At 50.1% G+C, this 19269-nt stretch overlaps 1 protein-coding gene across 1 annotated transcript in view; it reads right to left on the bottom strand.

Moving 5' to 3' along the window:
* RNF213 (ring finger protein 213) overlaps positions 1 to 19269 on the bottom strand; it is a 115666-nt gene that overhangs the window by 26542 nt on the left and 69855 nt on the right. Inside the window, exons 41-51 of the mRNA XM_038741969.1 lie at positions 17494 to 17594; positions 16693 to 16875; positions 14473 to 14642; positions 13257 to 13356; positions 11637 to 11748; positions 9581 to 9821; positions 7452 to 7639; positions 4567 to 4689; positions 2710 to 2820; positions 2285 to 2527; positions 653 to 734 (exon numbers count right to left, since the gene is read on the bottom strand). Coding sequence (XP_038597897.1) covers positions 653 to 734; positions 2285 to 2527; positions 2710 to 2820; positions 4567 to 4689; positions 7452 to 7639; positions 9581 to 9821; positions 11637 to 11748; positions 13257 to 13356; positions 14473 to 14642; positions 16693 to 16875; positions 17494 to 17594 — 1654 coding nt within the window. The remainder of the gene's footprint in view (positions 1 to 652; positions 735 to 2284; positions 2528 to 2709; positions 2821 to 4566; positions 4690 to 7451; positions 7640 to 9580; positions 9822 to 11636; positions 11749 to 13256; positions 13357 to 14472; positions 14643 to 16692; positions 16876 to 17493; positions 17595 to 19269) is intronic.

Here is a 19269-nt window from a genome sequence, read left to right as displayed (position 1 = left end):
CCTAGCGGATAGAGGCCAGGCCTGGGAGTAGGGCGGACCTGGGTTCTAATTCCGGCCCCGCCGCTGGTCTGCTATGTTCCCCACTCCTCTGGGCCCCGGTTCCCTCATCTGTAACACAGGGATTAAGGCTGTGAGCCCCACGTGGGACATGGACTGTGGCCAACCTGATTAGCTTGGATCTACCCCAGCGCTTAGGACAGTGCCTGGCACCTAGAAAGCAGCTGAACACCAGACTGATGATGAGGATGATGGTAATTATAACAACCCCCACAGCAGAAGATGAATGACAATGAATGAGAAGCAGCGTGGGCTAGTGGAAACAGCACGGGCCTGGGAATCAGAGCACCTGGGTTCTTATCCCGGCTCCGCCGCTTGCCTGCTGTGTGACTTTGGGCAAGTCACCTGGCTTCTCTGGGCCTCAGGTCCCTCATCTGGAAAATGGGGATGAAGACGGTGAGCCCTCTGTGGGGCAGGGGACTGTGTCCACCCTGATTAGCTAGCCCAGCACTTAGTACAGGGCCTGGCACATAGCACTTGACAAACACTTGTTAAAAGTAAAAACTTGTAAAAACACTTGGTAAAAAAAAGTCACTTCAGCCCCACCAAGCCGCCCCAATCCCCTCCTTTGCCTCGAGATGGTGTCGATACTCACGAAACCAACGGACGTTTCCGTTCCACTGCCAGGTCAGGGCCTGGGCCAGTAGGTCTTCGGGCATGGTTGGAAGGAAAGAGTCCTGATGGAGAAGCAGAGACCCGGCTTAGCTCCACGGGAGGAGGAGGAAGAGGAGGAGGAGGAGGAAGAGGAGAAGGAGGAGGAAGAGGAGGAGGAGGAGGAAGAGGAGGAGGAGGAGGAAGAGGAGGAGGAGGAACAGGAGGTACAGGAGGAGGAGGAGGAGGAGGAGGAAGAGGAGGAGGAGGAAAAACAGGAGGAACAGAGGAGGAGGAGGAGGAACAGGAGGAGGAGGAACAGGAACAGAACAAGAAGAGGAGGAACAGGAGGAGGAGGAGTAACAGGAGGAACAGAGGAGGAGGAACAGGAGGAAGAGGAGGAGGAGGAAGAGGAGGAGGAGGAGAAACAGGTGGAGGAGGAACAGGAGGAACAGGAGGAACAGAGGAGGAGGAGGAGGAGGAACAGGAGGAGGAGGAACAGGAGGAACATATCTATTCTATTTATTTTATTTTGTTAGTATGTTTGGTTTTGTTCTCTGTCTCCCCCTTTTAGACTGTGAGCCCACTGCTGGGTAGGGACTGTCTCTATATGTTGCCAACTTGTACTTCCCAAGCGCTTAGTACAGTGCTCTGCACACAGTAAGCTCTCAATAAATACGATTGACTGATTGAACAGGAGGAGGAGGAGGAGGAACAGGAACAGGAGGAACAGGAGGAGGAGGAGGAACAGGAACAGGAGGAGGAGGAACAGGAGGAGGAAGAAGAGGAGGAGGAGGAGAAGGAGGGAGTTGTGACGGGGGTGGGGGGGGCTGTCTTTGACGACCCCAACTATCGGTACCTACTGTCTTCTGTGCTACCCAGTGGCAAAGGAAAGAGGCAGCCGCCTCCACTCCCCAAATGTGTCGCATAATGCCGTCCTTTGACGACAACCCGGACTGTGGCCCTGACGAGAGCCCACGGAAGAGGAACCCGACCTCTTCAATCGAATCCACCTTTTTCCTCTCCAGCCAAACTGCTACCATGTTAGTCGAAGCACATATCTTATCCCGCCTTGATTACCCTATCAGCCTCCCCGCCGACCGCCCGGCCTCCTGTCTCTCCCCACTCCAGTCCACACTTCACTCTGCTGCCCGGATCATTTTTCAACAAACACGTTCAGACCATGTTTCCCCACTCCTCGGGAACCTCCAGCGGTTGCCCATCCGCCTCCACATCAAACAGAAATTCGCTCCTACTTATTGAGCTCTTCCTATGGGTACAGAGCACTGTAAGCAGCGTGGCTTAGTGGCAAGAGCCCGAGTTTGGGAGTCAGAGGTCGTGGGTTCTAATCCCGGCTCCGCCACTGATCGGCTGTGTGACTTTGGGCAAGTCACTTCATTTCTCTGTGCCTCAGTTCCCTCATCTGGAAAATGGGGATTAAGTCCGCGAGCCCCAAGTGGGACAACCCCATTACCTTGTATCTACCCCTGGGCTGAGAATGGTGCTTGGCTCATAGTAAGTGCTTAACAAGTACCATCATTATTGTTATTATTACCAAGCGCGTGGGAGAGGACGATAGAACAGACGCGCTCCCGGACCACGGCTAGTTGACGGTCTACGGGGCCCCGTCGCTCACCTGCATGGCGGCTGGGGTGAAGGCCAGGTTCCTCAGGGGGGCCAGCACGGGGTTGCTCCCGCACAGCAACACGGCGGCAGCGTGGACCGCCAGCTCTGTCACCCGTCCCCTGTGGCTGGAGTCAGCGGGGCTCACGGGCAGCGACTGGAACGTGTTGGTCACTAGAGACTTGGCCACCTTCTGCACGTCTGGAGGGGCCAGGACCTGGGCTCCTTCAATGAACCTGGTCACGGTCTCCAGTTGCTATGGGGAAACACGGTTTGGTCAGGGCTCTGACTGCTGGGCCGCCCTGCTGCCGTCCAACATGGGGGAGAGGGGAGGTGGAGCGACAGAGAGGGCCCACACGGGTAACCAGAGATGCCCACGCTTCGGCCCGCGCCCGGAGACGGGATTTCCGCCGGCCTGTCCCGTGGTCCGAGCCTTACCTCTGCCCTGGGGTGGACGCTTGGGTTGGGGGACTTGTAGAGGAGGGTCAGCTCTTGGAAAATCGCCAGGAGCAGGTACACCGCCTGTTCGGTTCCACAGCTGTCACACGCCTGAAATGGAAGGGGTCGATTGACAGTTGGACCCGAGAGCAAGGAACCTTCCAATCGGGGGTCCTCGGACCCACCCACCTCCGTTCGGGGAGAAGACAGGGCACGAAAGCAGCTGGGAGACTACGGATCGGGGCTTGTGGGTTCATTCGGTCAGTCAATCGTATTTAGTGAGCGCTTACTGTGTGCGGGAGAGGACAATGGAAAATCAGACCACCCACAATAATAATAATAATGATGGCATTTATGAAGCGCTTACTATGCGCAAAGCACTGTTCTAAGCGCTGGGGAGGTTACAAAATGATCAGGTTGTCCCACAGGGGGCTCACAATCTTCAGCCCCATTTTCCAGATGAGGGAACTGAGGCCCACAGAAGTGAAATGACTTGCCCAAAGTCACCCAGCTGACAATTGGCGGAGCCGGGATTTGAACCCATGACCTCTGACTCCGAAGCCCGCGCTCTTTCCATTGAGCCACGCTGCACAACAAGCTCATAGTCTAGAGGAGGAGACGGTCGTGAACAGAAGTAAATAAATCACGGATACGGACGTTAAGTTCTGCGGGGCTGGAATAGGAGGCAGATAAAGGGAGCAAGGCAGGGCAAGGCAGAAGGGAGTATGGTAGTTCTGAAGCACCTACTATGTGCCAGGCACTGTACTAAGCACTTGGGAACGCTTCGTTCCGAAGGCTGGCAACGAAGCCCTTGCCCAGAAAATGGATCCTCCCCTCTACTCCTCCAGCGGGACCCAAGGACTGGAGTTAGGCCTTCAAAGACTGTGGAGAACTGGCGAGATGCAGTTCCACTGTCACCGCTGCCATGCCAGCTGGGCATTAATAATAATAATAATAATAATAATAATAATAATAATAATAATAATGATGGCATTTGTTAAGTGCTTACTATGTGAAGAGCACTGTTCTAAGCGCTGGGGGGGGATACAAGGTGATTAAGTTGTCCCACGTGGGGTTCACAGTCTTAATCTCCATTTTCCAGATGAGGTCACTGAGGCTCAGAGAAGTGAAGTGACTTGCCCAAGGGTCACACAGCAGACATGTGGCGGAGGCAGGATTCGAACCCATGACCTCTGACTCCAAAGCCAGGGCTCTTTTCCATTGAGCCACGCATTACTCACCTGGCTTCCCCCCCCACCCCTCTGTTTTCACCGCTCGTTGTGGGGAGGGAACGCCCTGCACATAGTAAGCGCTCAATACATAGCACGGAGTGATTTACTGATTAAGTACTGTGAGGGATGAATTTCTACACGCTTAGAGCGTCGGACTTAAAAGCGCAGGGGATGCAGAAGGGACGGAAAACAAGAGGAAGAGAGATTAGTCAGGGAGGACTTCCTGAAGGAAATACGTCCGAAGACGGGCAATCAATCAATCGTATTTATTGAGCGCTTACTGTGTGCAGAGCACTGGACTAAGCGCTTGGGAAGTCCAAGTTGGCAACATCTAGAGACGGTCCCTACCCAACAGTGGGCTCACAGTCTAGAAGGGGGAGACAGAGAACAAAACCCAACAAAGTAAAATAAATAGAATAGATATGTACAAGTAAAATAGAGTAATAAATATGTACAAACATATATACATATATACAGGTGCTGTGGGGAAGGGAAGGAGGTAAGACGGGGGGGGATGGAGAGGGGGACGAGGGGGAGAGGAAGGAGGGGCGGAGGCGTCTCACAAACGACAGGGGAAGGGAGTTCCGGAGGTCCGGAGCGAGACCGAACTCCCAGATCCCCTCACCTCCTGAGCTTTCACGATGATCTCCACGTCGCACTTGATGAGGGCTTTGCCCAGGGCATCGCGCAGCGCCTTGTAGTTGTTTCCGCACACCAGGTACCGATCCATCTGGCCCGGCTGATCCTTCTGCCCGTGGGAGAGACCCGAAGCCCGACACGGCCGATCAATCAATCGTATTTACTGAGCGCTTACTGTGTGCAGAGCACTGTACTAAGAGCTTGGGAAGTCCAAGTTGGCAACATATAGAGACGGTCCCTACCCAACAGCGGGCTCACAGTCTAGAAGGGGGAGACAGGGAACAAAACCAAACATACTAACAAAATAAAATAAATAGAATAGATACGTACAAGTAAAATAGAGTAATAAATACGTACAAACACATCTATAACAAAACAAAACATATTAACAAAATAAGTTAGAATATGTACAAATAAAATAAATAGAGTAATCAATACGTACAAACATATCTACATATATATGGCAGGAAAGTGGTGGACCTGGGAATAGAATCAATCGCACATACTGAGCGCTTACTGTGTGCAGAGCACTGTACTAAGCGCTTGGAAAGTCCAAGTTGGCAACATCTAGAGACGGTCCCTACCCAACAGCGGGCTCACAGTCTAGGAGGGGGAGACTGAGAAGAAAACAAAACATATTAACAAAATAAAATAGAATAGATATGTACAAGTAAAATAAATAGAGTAATAAATAAGTACAAACATATCTACAGAACAAAAGTGCAAGTTCCAGAAGGGGAGGAGACGGCTTTCGAGGACAGGGTCATCCAAAGCGTTCGATATTCGCCCCACCCTCAACCCCACAGCACTTGGGGACGATTTTATAAATGACAGGTTATTCCAAGGTCGTTTTGGGGAGGGACAGCGACTGCCAACTCGGTTGTATTGGACTCTCCCGAGCTCTTGGTACGTAGAGAGTGCTCAACGACTGATGATGATATTATAAATTATTTATATTAACGTCTGTCTTCACATCATTATTTTATTTTGTTAATATGTTTTGTTGGACTTCCCAAGCGCTTAGTACAGTGCTCTGCACACAGTAAGCGCTCAATAAATGTGATTGATTGATTGATTGATCTAGACCGTAGGCTCGTTGAGGGGACGTGTCTAACAACTCCGTTGTACTGAAGTGTCCCTGGCACTTAGCACGGTGCTCTGCACACAGTAAGTGCTCAATAAGTGCCATTAATGATGACGACAACGACGACGGGGGCCAGAGGACCTGGGTTCTGATCCCAGCTCTGCCCCTCACCTGCTGTGGCACGTTGGGCAAGTCACTTAACTTCTCTGTGCCTCAATTCCCTCACCTGCACAATGGAAATTCAATTCTTCTGCTAGACTGTGGGCCCCATGTGGGACTCAATCATCTTGGAACTACCCCAACACTTCGTACAGTGCTTGACACACGATAATCGCTTAATAAATACAATTATGATTATCATTACAACTTAACAGAGTTGGTAGATACATTTCCAGCTCATAAGGAGCTCAATCTACAGGGAGAGACAGACATTAAAATAAATTTTGGATGTGAACATAAGTGCTGAGGGGTTGAAGGTGGGGTCAAGAGAGGGTGCAAATCTTTGCTTTTTTTTTTTTTTTTTGCTATTTGTTAAGCACTTACCATGTGCCAGGCACCGTACTAAGTGCTACTGTAGATCACACTGATCAGGTTGAACACAATCTATGTCCCTCCTGGGGAGCCCTGGCTTAATCTTAATTTTGCAGATGAGGCAGCTGGCGCAGAGAAGTTAAGTGACTTGCCCAAGGTCACACATAGTAAGCTCCTAAATGCCACAATTACCATTTTATTCTCTTTTATGTACCCTGGCGCTTAGTAGAGTGCTGGGCATATACCAAGTGATTAAAAACACCCTATTTATAAGTAGTATTATGATTTCCTGGAGCAATAGCCAAGAGCAGTCCCCCAATTATTATTAATATTAGTAGTAATATTTCCTGAAGCAGTAACCAAGAGTACAAGAGTACAAGATCCGCCCCCAATTATTGTTACTAGTAGTATTTCCTGGAGCAGTAACCAAGACCATAAGAGCTGCCCCCAATTATTATTAGTATTATTATTAGTAATAATAATAATAATGATGGCATTTGTTAAGCGCTTACTATGTGAAAAGCACTGTTCTAAGCGCTGGGGGGATACAAGGTGATCAGGTTGTCCCACATGGGGCTCACGGTCTTAATCCTCATTTTACAGATGAGGGAACTGAGGCCCAGAGAATAATAATAATAATGATGATGGCATTTGTTAAGCGTTTACTAGGTGCGAAGCACTGTTCTAAGTGCTGGGGGGGGAATAGAAGGTGATGAGGTTGTCCCACGGGGGGCTCACAGTCTTAATCCCCATTTTCCAGATGAGGGAACTGAGGCCCAGAGAATAATAATAATAATAATGATGATGGTATTTGTTAAGCGCTTACTATGTGCGAAGCACTGTTCTAAGCGCTGGGGGGGGGGAATACAAGGTGATCAGGTTGTCCCACGGGGGGCTCCCAGTCTTAATCCCCATTTTCCAGATTAGGGAACTGAGGCCCAGAGAAGTTAAGTGGCTTGCCCAAGGACACACAGCTGACAAGTGGCAGAGCCGGGATTAGAAGCCATGACCTCTGACTCCCAAGCCCGGGCTCTTTCCTCTGAGCCACGCTGCTACTAGTAGTAGTAGTGTAGTAGTTCCCAGAGCATCGTCCCATTTATTATCATTATTACTAGTAGTAGTAATAATAACCAAGGGCATCCCCCCATTTATTATTATTATTGGTAGTAGTAGTAATATTTGCTGGAGCAGGCCAGCCCTGGAAGAGCGGGGCCGAAGGTCCCGGTTTTGGGGGGGTTCCGCTTGGCCTCCCTCACCTGCTGCTGAAGGATTTCTTGGGGGAACACCCACTGGAAGCGAGGCTCGCCGCCTAGGCTCTGGGCAAACTCCATGCCAAACTGGTCGGTCAGCTTCCGCACGAGGTACACCTGATACCAGTCGCTGGGCGCCTCCAGGCAGAAGCGCTTCACCTCCTGCAGGTAGCTCTGCTTCTCCCGGGACAACTCTGGAGGGACCGTGGGGAGAGACGGTGAGAGACCCTTGGGGGCCGCCGGCCCAAACCACGCTCAACGACTGGCCCGTCCCCTCCCCGGGGACTCTCAAACACACTTAATTAAAGCTAAACGCACATTCCTGGAGCAATAACCAAGAACAGTCCCCCAGTTTTTATTAGTATCAGTAGTAATAGTTCCTGAAGCAGTAACCAAGAGTACAAGAGCTGCCCCCAGTTATTATTAGGATTAGTAGTAGTATTTCCTGGAGCAGTAACCAAGACCATAAGAGCCGCCCCCAATTATTATTAGGATTAATAGTAGTATCTCCTGGAGCAGTAACCAAGACCATAAGAGCCGTCCCTCATTATTATTAGGATTAACAGTAGTATCTCCTGGAGCAGTAACCAAGATCATAAGAGCCGCCCCCCATTACTATTAGGATTAATAGTAGTATTTCCTGGAGCACTAACCAAGACCATAAGAGCCGCCCCCCATTATTATTAGGATTAACAGTAGTATCTCCTGGAGCAGTAACCAAGACCATAAGAGCCGCCCCCCATTATTATTAGGATTAATAGTAGTATTTCCTGGAGCACTAACCAAGACCTTAAGAGCCGCCCCCCATTATTATTAGGATTAACAGTAGTATCTCCTGGAGCAGTAACCAAGACCATAAGAGCCGCTCCCCATTATTATTAGGATTAACAGTAGTATCTCCTGGAGCAGTAACCAAGACCATAAGAGCCGCTCCCCATTATTATTAGGATTAATAGTAGTATCTCCTGGAGTAGTAACCAAAATCATAAGAGCCGCCCCCAGTTATTATTAGGATTAACAGTAGTATCTCCTGGAGCAGTAACCAAGACCATAAGAGCCACCCCCATTATTATTAGGATTAATAGTAGTATTTCCTGGAGCAGTAACCACGACCATAAGAGCCACCCCCAATTATTATTAGGATTAACAGTAGTATCTCCTGGAGCAGTAACCAAGACCATAAGAGCCGCTCCCCATTATTATTAGGATTAACAGTAGTATCTCCTGGAGCTGTAACCAAGACCATAAGAGCCGCCCCCCATTATTATTAGGATTAATAGTAGTATTTCCTGGAGCACTAACCAAGACCATAAGAGCCGCTCCCCATTATTATTAGGATTAATAGTAGTATCTCCTGCAGCAGTAACTAAGACCATAAGAGCCGCCCCCCATTATTATTAGGATTAACAGTAGTATCTCCTGGAGCAGTAACCAAGACCATAAGAGCCGCCCCCAATTATTATTAGTAGTAATAATAATGACAATGATGATGATGGCATTTGTTAAGCGCTTACTATGTGCCAAGCACTGTTCTAAGCACTGGGGGGATACAAGGTGATCAGGTTGTCCCACGGGGGGCTCACAGTCTTCATCCCCATTTTCCAGATGAGGTACCTGAGGCCCAGAGAAGTAAAGTGACTTGCCCAAAGTCAATCAATCATATTTATTGAGCGCTTACTGTGTGCAGAGCACTGGACTAAGCGCTTGGGAAGTCCAAGTTGGCAACATATAGAGACGGTCCCTACCCAACAGTGGGCTCATAGTCTAGAAGGGGGAGATAAAGAACAAAACGTATTAACAAAATAAAATGAATAGAATAGATATGTACAAGTAAAATAGAGTGATATTAATAAGTAATAAAGTCACCCAGCTGACAGTTGGCGGAGCCGGGGTTTGAACCCATGACCTCTGGCTCCAAAGGCCGGGCTCTTTCCGCTGAGCCACGCTGCTTCTCTAATCCACCCGAGGAACTTTCAGCCTGAAGGTGCGGGGCGCCGTCGCTTAGACCAGCGCTTGGCCCATAGTAAGCGCTTAATACCATCGTTATTAGGATTAGTCTATCGGCAAAAACGTATTCAACCTAGAGCAGCCCCGGGCTCTTGAAGGAAAGGGGGAAACTGAGGTCAGGAACTTGCCTGGGTCCTGGTGCTGTTCGAAGAGCAGGTCGGCGGCTCGGGCCAGGCAGAGGCGGATCCGGGCCACCCCCTGGAGGTATTCCACCGAGGCCTCGGTGACCACCCCCGTGGCCTCCTGCTGCAGCGGGGAGCAGATCCGGAGGAAATGGCCTTCTTCCTTCAGGTTGTTCAGCCCGTCGTCGCCGCCGCCGCTGCCGCCGCCGCTCGGGGAGCAGGAGCCGGCCTTCTCCACTATCGAGTCCTGGAAGCCGGAGGGGCCGGGGAAGGAAAACAGTCAGCCTTCTCTGCCGGCGCCAAAACTCGAATTCCCCCCTCACCGTCAACGCTACCACCATCCTTTTTTTTTTTTAAAAAAAGGTAGTTTTTAAGTGCTTATTATGTGCCAAGCACTGGGGTAGATGCAAGCTAGGAAGGTTGGACATTGGAATCATCATCAATCGTATTTATTGAACCCTTACTGTGTGCAGAGCACTGTACTTAGTGCTTGGGAAGTACAAATTGGCAACATATAGAGACAGTCCCTACCCAACAGTGGGCTCACAGTCTAAAAGGGGGAGACAAAACCAAACATACTAACAAAATAAAATAAATAGAATAGATACGTACAAGTAAAATAAATAAATAAATAAATAGAGTAATAAATCTGTACAAACATATATCCATATATACAGGTGCTGTGGGGAAGGGAAGGAGGTAAGATGTGGGGGTGGAGGGGGGGACGAGGGGGAGAGGAAGGAAGGGGCTCAGTCTGGGAAGGCCTCCTGGAGGAGGTGAGCTCTCAGTAGGGCCTTGAAGGGAGAATCAGAGGTCATGGGTTCAAATCCCAGCTCCGCCACTTGTCAGCTGGGTGACTTTGGGCAAGTCGCTTCACTTCTCTGGGCCTCAGTTCCCTCATCTGTAAAATGGGGATTAAGACTGTGAGCCCCTCATAGGACAACCTGATCACCTTTGTATCCTCCCCAGCGCTTAGAACAGTGCTTTGCACATAGTAAGCGCTTCACAAATGCCATCATCATTATTATTATTATCCCACAAAGGTCTCACAGTCTTCATCCCCACTGTAAAGACGAGGGAACTGAGGCACGGAAAACTGAAGTGACTTGCCCAGGGCACACAGCGGACAAGTGGGGTGAAGACTGTGAGCCCCACCTGGGACAACCTGATCACCTTGTACCCTCCCCAGTGCTTAGAACAGTGCTTTGCACATAGTAAGCACTTCACAAATGCCATCATCATTATTATTATTATTATCCCACAAAGGTCTCACAGTCTTCATCCCCATTGTAAAGATGAGGGAACTGAGGCACAGAAAAGTGAAGTGACTTGCCCAAGGGCACACAGCGGACGAGTGGGGGTGAAGACTGTGAGCCCCACTTGGGACAACCTGATCACCTTTGTATCCTCCCCAGCGCTTAGAACAGTGCTTTGCACATAATGAGCGCTTAACAAATGCAATCACCATAATTATTATTATCCCACAAAGGTCTCATAGTCCATTGTAAAGATGAGGGAACTGAGGCACAGAAAAGTGACTTGCCCAAGGACACACAGCGGACAAGTGGGGGTGAAGACTGTGAGCCCCCCATGGGACAACCTGATCACCTTGTAACCTCCCCAGCGCTTAGAACAGTGCCTTCCACATCTGGCAAGTAGCATTTGGCAAGTGTTTACTGGGGGCTTAAAATCCCTTCTCCTCCGAGAGACCTTCCCCGGCTAATCCCGCGTCCCACCCAATATATCTGTCACCGGAACCACCTTTTGATTACAGATTAAGTTTATGATTATTGCTAACAATAATCACAATAATAAAAATGGTGGCATTGTTAAGTGTTTACTGTGTGCCAAGCACTGTTTTGAGCACTGGGGTGGATACGAGACAATCGGGTTGTTCCTGCTTCACATGGGGCTCACCACCTAAATAGGAGGGAGCGGGTTGAATCCCCATTTTACAGATGAGGAAACTGAGGCACGGAGAGCCGAAGCGACGCGCCCCGGGTCCCACAGCAGACACGCTGCTGTTTCTCCAAGAGAGTGGAGGGCGAGGGTGAGATCTTACCTCTAAGCAGTTAATGAAGAGCGAATAGAGTTCGGTTTTGTCCGTGTCCAAGAATGGCTTCTTCTCTATCTGGGACAGGTACTCCTGGAGATATTCTTTCACGTTGTGGAAACTGCGGAAACAGGAGCATTCTCTGAAACCCTGGGGTCTGAATGGCGCTTAGCACAGTGCCCTGCGCACAGTAAGCGCTCAGTAAATACCACCGGTTGATCGATGGAATGGTCGACGCCTCTTGCAGACGACTGGACTCAAGAGGAGGGCTGGATCCAGAGGACCTGATTGGCGGCAAATGCGGGAAATAGCTCTGGTCTCTTTAGACCAAAAGCAGCGTGGCCAAGTGGAAAGAGCCCGGGACTGGGAATCAGAGGACCTGGGTTCTAATCCTGTCTCTAATCTTATCTGCTGTGTGACCACGGGCGAGTCCCTTCAGTCTCCTTGACTCAGTGACCTCATCTGTAAAATGGGGATTAAGGCTGGGAGTCCCCCGTGGGACAGGGATTGAATCCAACCGGATGAACGTTTATCTACCCCGGTGTTTAGTGCAGTGCCCAGCGCGTAGAAAGCGCTTAAAAAATACAAGTGGAAAAAAAAATTCCAGGAGATAGCCCAACACTGCTAAGCCATGAGGCTGCCCCTCCCTTCCCTTTATACTTAGCACAGTGCTCTAATAATAATAATAATAATAATGATGGCATTTATTAAATGCTTACTATGTGCAAAGCACTGTTCTAAGCGCTGGGGAGGTTACAAGGTGATCAGGTTGTCCCACTTGGGGCTCACAGTCTTAATCCCCATTTTCCAGATGAGGGAACTGAGGCACAGAGAAGTGAAGTGACTTGCCCGAAGTCACACAGCGGACAACTGGTGGAGCAGGGGATTCAAACCCGCAACCACTGACTCCGAAGCCCGTGCTCTTTCCACTGAGCCACGCTGCTTCTCTACACGACGTAAGTGCTCGGTAAATACGATCGACTGACGTAACCTTTTCGACTCGACCTCCGGGGTCCAGAGACGGGCCGGAGGGAAGACGCTACGGCGACGTGGCCTAATGGATCCAAGCCTGGGCGCCAAAAGACCTGGGTTCTAATCCCGGCTCTGTCGCTCGCCCGCCGTGTGACCGAAGGCAAGTCCTTTCACGGCTCTGGGCCTCGGTCTCCTCCACTGAACAATGGGGATCCAATCCCTGTTCTCCCTCCTACTTAGACCGTGAGCCCCATGAGGGACGGGGACTCTGTCTGACTTGATGACCTTAGAACAGTGTTTGACTCACAGTAAGCGCCTCACAACTACTGCAAAGAACTACACTGAACCAAGTACCATCAGCAAATCTGGACTACAAGAAGCAGCGTGGCTCAGTGGAAAGAGCCCGGGCTTTGGAGTCAGAGGTCATGGGTTCAAATTCCAGCTCCGCCAATTGTCAGCTGGGTGACTTTGGGCAAGCCACTTCTCTGTGCCTCATCTGTAAAATGGGGATTTGTGAGCCCCACGTGGGACAACCTGATCACCTTGTAACCTCCCCAGTGCTTAGAACAGTGCTTGGCACATAGTAAGCGCTTAATAAATGCCAGCATTATTATTATTGTTATTATAAAAAGTAACAGGACGCCTGGCTGCCATCACCTGTATTTCAAGAGCAGCTTGAGCACCACGGAGCGGATGACGGGCGTTTGATCCACCACGTCGTCGAAAGGGGACAGGGACTTGGTGTACTGGGTGCTTGCTGAAACGAGAAAGGAAGAGCGTCTCGCCTACCACGGGGTCTGTGGCGGGACGATGACGCCGAAAGAGGAGGCGGGGAAAGACCGGGATGGGAGATGCGGAGAGATCGGGACGGGACGGTGATGCTGAAAGACGAGACAGGGAGAGGCCGGGACGGGAGACGGGGAGAGGCTGGGACAGGACGATGACTCGGACAGAGGAGACGGGGAGACACCGGGATGGGAGACAGGGAGAGGCCGGCAGAGGCCGGGGTGGGAGACGGGGAGAGACCGGGACAGGACGGTGATGCTGAAAGACGAGATAGGGAGAGGCCGGGATGGGAGACAAGGAGAGGACGGGACGGGAGACGGGGAGAGGCCGGGACGATGATTTGGAAAGAGGAGACGGGGAGACACCGGGATGGGAGACAGGGAGAGGCCAGCAGAGGCTGGGGTGGGAGACGGGGAGAGACCGGGACAGGACGGTGATGCTGAAAGACGAGACATGGAGAGGCCGGGATGGGAGACGGAGAGACGCCGGGATGGGAGACAAGGAGAGGCCGGGATGGGAGACAAGGAGAGGCCGGGACGGGAGACGGGGAGAGGCTGGGACGATGACTCGGAAAGAGGAGACGGGGAGACACCGGGATGGGAGACAGGGAGAGGCCGGCAGAGGCCGGGATGGGAGACGGGGAGAGACCGGGACAGGACGGTGATGCTGAAAGACGAGACAGGGAGAGGCCGGGATGGGAGATGGGGAGAGACCGGGATGGGAGACAAGGAGAGGCCGGGACGGGAGACGGGGAGAGGCGGGAACAATGACTCGGAAAGAGGAGACGGGGAGACACCGGGATGGGAGACAGGGAGAGGCCGGCAGAGGCCGGGACGGGAGATGGGGAAAGACCGGGACAGGACGGTGATGCTGAAAGATGAGACAGGGAGACATCGGGACGGGAGACGGGGAGAGGCCGGGATGGGAGACGGGGAGAGGCCGGGACGATGACTCGGAAAGAGGAGACGGGGAGACACCGGGATGGGAGACGGAGAGGCCGGCAGAGGCCGGGACGGGAGACGGGGAGAGACCGGTATGGGACGATGACTCTGACAGAGGACACAGGGAGAGAGTGGAATGGACTCACCCTGAGGGACAGTTCTCAGGAGCTTCTTGTGGACAAAAAGCAGAGAGAGCAGCTCTTCGATGACTTTCTTCTCTGGGGGAGTGTTGTCTTTGAAGCACATACTGGAGACCAGGTCGATGAAGAAGCTGTTACACATCTGACGAAACTGGGCATGCTTGGTGAAGGCGGCCCTGGCCGGCGGGGGGTTAAAAAAAAGGACAGTCGATCAATCAATCGGTTTATTGAGCGCTTAATGGGGGCAGAACGAAGCGCTTGGGAGAAAATAAGTCATAGATAATAATAATAATAACAATGATGGCATTTATTAAGCGCTTACTATGTGCAAAGCACTGTTCTAAGCACTGGGGAGGTTACAAGGTGATCGGGTTGTCCCACGGGAGGCTCACAGTCTTAATCCCCATTTTCCAGATGAGGTCACTGAGGCCCAGAGAAGTGAAGTGACTTGACCAAAGTCACACAGCTGACAATTGGTGGAGCAGGATTGGAACCCATGACCTCGGACTCCAAAGTCCGTGCTCTTTTCCACTGAGCCACGCTGCTTCTCTGATATTACTGAAAGATATTACCGGGAAGCAGCTTGGCCGGGACTGGGAATCGGAAGGATCTGGCTCCTAGTCCCGGCTCCGCCGTCTGTCCGCTGTGGGACCCTGAGCAAGTCACTTGACTTCTCTGGGCCTCAGTTACCTCATCCGTTAAATGGGGAGGAAGACCGTGAGCCCCAAGTGAGACCTGGACGGTGTCTAGCTTGCATCTACCCCAGGACTTAGAAAAGTGCCCGGTACATAGTAAGCGCTTAGCAAATACCACAATTATTATTATTAGATTCATTCATTCATTCAATCATATTTATTGAGCGCTTACTGTGTGCAGAGCACTGTACTAAGCGCTTGGGAAGTCCAAGTTGGCAACATATAGAGACGGTCCCTACCCAACAGTGGGCTCACAGTCTAGAAGGGGGAGACAGAGAACAAAACCACACATATTAACAAAATAAAATAAATAGAATAGATATGTACAAGTAAAATACATAGAGTAATAAATACGTACAAAACATATCTACAACAAAACAAAACATATTAACAAAATAAAACAATTAGAATAAATATGTACAAATAAAATATAAATAATCAATACATACAAACATATCTACAGATATACGGCAGGCAAGCGGTGGACCTGGGAATAGAATCAATCAATCGTATTTATTGAGCGCTTACTGTGTGCAGAGCACTGTACTAAGCGCTTGGGAAGTCCAACAGAACAAAACATATTAACAAAATAAAATAATTAGAATAAATATGTACAAATGAAATAAATAATCGAGTAATCAATACGTACAAACATATCTACAGACATACGGCAGGCAAGCGGTGGACCTGGCAATACGTACAAACCTATCTACAGACATACAGCAGGCAAGCGGCGGACCTGGGAATAGAATCAATCGTATTTATTGAGCGCTTACTGTGTGCAGAGCACTGTACTAAGCGCTTGGGAAGGCCAACAGAACAATACATATTAACAAAATAAAATAATTAGAATCAATATGTACAAATAAAATAAATAATTGAGTAATCAATATGTACACACATATCTACAGACATACGGCAGGCAAGCGGTGGCCCTGGCAATATGTACTGGGAATATGACCTGGGAATAGAATCAATTGTATTTATAGAGCGCATACAGTGTGCAGAGCACTGTACTAAGCGCTTGGGAAGTCCAACAAAACAAAACATATTAACAAAATGAAATAATTAGAATTAATACGTGCAAATAAAATCGAGTAATCAATGCGTACAAACATATCTACAGACATACGGCAGGCAAGCGGCGGACCTGGGAATAGAATCAATCAATCGTATTTATTGAGTGCATATTGTGTGCAGGGCACTGTACTAAGCGCTTGGGAAGTCCAACAGAACAAAACATATTAACAAAATGAAATAATTAGAATCAATATGTACAAATAAAATCGAGTAATCAATACGTACAAACACATCTACAGACATACGGCAGGCAAGCGGCGGACCTTTTAGACTGTGAGCCCACTGTTGGGTAGGGACTGTCTCTATATGTTGCCAACTTGTACTGCCCAAGCGCTTAGTATAGTGCTCTGCACACAGTAAGCGCTCAATAAATACGATTGATTGATTGATTGATTGACCTGGGAATAGAAGCCAGGCGTCCTGACGCCCGAGCCGCTTCTCCCGCGGATACCTGTGCTCTTTGGAGACGGTCACGGAGAACCCGTGCAGCAGATCCGTCAGACAGTAGGGGCAATTCATCTGTCCCGGGATCAACCACTGCGTGATACATTGTTGGCAGAACACGTGGTCACACGGCAGGCAGACTGGTTCCTTGGGGTCCCCGAGGCAGATCGGACAGGGCACCAAGCCATACCTGCGACCCCAAAAGAAAGTCGGTTGGGAGGGGGGCCGCTTTTCCCGCCCCCGCGGGAGGACCCAGGCCGAACTCCGTCTGTGCGTCGTTCCCTTTTCCTTGGTTTTCCGCAAAGCGAAAGTAAGTAGAAGAGCCCTCCTGCCCTGAACCCATCTCCTTTAGATATTTTTCTTTGGAAATTAGAAGGCAGAAATGTGTTTTGAACGCGGCACGAGCAAACTACAGCTGGGGGGAAGAGGAGGGAGGTGATCATTCCTTCATTCGGTCGTATTTATTGAGCGCTTACTGTGCGCAGAGCGCTGCCCTAAGCGCTTAGCACTGGGAAGCAGCGCGGCTCCGCGGAAAGAGCCCGGGCTTTGGAGTCAGAGGTCGTGGGTTCATATATACATATATATTTTTTTGTTTTGTTTTCTGTTTTCTGTACTTGTTTTGTTGTCTGTCTCCCCCTTCTAGACTGTGAGCTCGCTGTTGGATAGGGACCGTCTCTATATGTTGCCAATGTGTACTTCCCAAGCGCTTAGTACAGTGCTATGCACACAGTCAGCGCTCAATAAATACGACTGAATGAATGATTGAACTCCCCCCATCCTGTCCCGTCCCGAGGGCAGAAGATCTCACCGAAAGTAGGTCTGGCTGACTGTTTCCTTGCACCGACAGAGCGTGGCTATCACCGCAGCGAAAGGCTTCAACGTCTTGATGTCGGCATTATCCTCCAGGCACTGAGAGGGACAGGAGCAAGCGCTTAGTACAGTGCTCTGCACACAGTAAGTGCTCAAAAAATACGATTGATTGATTGATTGAGCAACATTGGGGAAGCGGGACGAGAAAGGGCAAAGACTGTTGGTCAAGCCCTCGGTGGCATTTACTGAGCGGCCCACGTCTTCCCCTGTCCCAAGTGCTTAGTCCAGTGCTCTGCACACAGTAAGCGCTGCTTCTCTAGTCACGCTGCTTCTCCATCAATCAATCAAATCGTATTTATTGAGCGCTTACTGTGTGAAGAGCACTGTACTAAGCGCTTGGGAAGTACAAGTTGGCAACATATGGAGACGGTCCCTACCCAACAGTGGGCTCACAGTCTAGAAGGGGGAGACAGAGAACAAAACAGAACATATTAACAACATGAAATAAATAGAATCGATATGTACAAGTAAAATAAATAGAGTAATAAATCTGTCCAAACATATATACATAATATATATACATAATAATAATAATGATGGGATCTGTTCAGCGCTTACTATGTGCCAAGTACTGTACTAAGCTCTGGGGCGGATACAAGCAAATCCTTCTATTCTCTCTATCACTGACAATGTCGGTGTTCCTCCCAGCCATGGACCGCATGTTCCTCGTGGGCAGGGACTGTATCTACCAGCTGGACTGCATTATACTCTCCCAAGCGCTTAGTACAGCGTCCTGCACCTGGTGGGTGTTCAGACTGTATCTACCAGCTGGACTGCATTATACTCTCCCAAGCACTTAGTAGAGCGTCCTGCACCTGGTGGGTGTTCAGACTGTATCTACCAGCTGGACTGCATTATACTCTCCCAAGCGCTTAGTACAGCGTCCTGCACCTGGTGGGTGTTCAGACTGTATCTACCAGCTGGACTGCATTACACTCTCCCAAGCGCTTAGTACAGCATCCTGCACCTGGTGGGTGTTCAGACTGTATCTACCAGCTGGACTGCATTATACTCTCCCAAGCGCTTAGTACAGCGTCCTGCACCTGGTGGGTGTTCAGACTGTATCTACCAGCTGGATTGCATTATACTCTCCCAAGCGCTTAGTACAGCATCCTGCACCTGGTGGGCGTTCAGACTGTATCTACCAGCTGGGCTGCATTCTACTCTCCCAAGCGCTTAGTAGAGTATCCTGCACCTGGTGGGTGTTCAGACTGTATCTACCAGCTGGACTGCATTATACTCTCCCAAGCGCTTAGTACAGCATCCTGCACCTGGTGGGTGTTCAGACTGCATCTACCAGCTGGACTGCATTATACTCTCCCAAGCGCTTAGTACAGCATCCTGCACCTGGTGGGCGTTCAGACTGTATCTACCAGCTGGGCTGCATTCTACTCTCCCAAGCGCTTAGTAGAGCATCCTGCACCTGGTGGGTGTTCAGACTGCATCTACCAGCTGGACTGCATTATACTCTCCCAAGCACTTAGTACAGCATCTTTCACCGGTGGGTGTTCAGACTGTATCTACCAGCAGGACTGCATTATACTCTCCCAAGCGCTTAGTACAGCGTCCTGCACCTGGTGGGTGTTCAGACTGCATCTACCAGCTGGACTGCATTATATTCTCCCAAGCGCTTAGTACAGCGTCTTTCACCTGGTGGGTGTTCAGACTGTATCTACCAGCTGGACTGCTTTATACTCTTCCAAGCGCTTAGTAG

Source organism: Tachyglossus aculeatus, unplaced genomic scaffold, assembly GCF_015852505.1.
Source record: "Tachyglossus aculeatus isolate mTacAcu1 unplaced genomic scaffold, mTacAcu1.pri SUPER_34, whole genome shotgun sequence".
NCBI classification, from domain to species: Eukaryota; Metazoa; Chordata; class Mammalia; order Monotremata; family Tachyglossidae; genus Tachyglossus; species Tachyglossus aculeatus.
The sequence above is the reverse complement of the archived record's forward strand: the minus strand, read 5'-3'. Positions and strand labels throughout refer to the sequence as shown.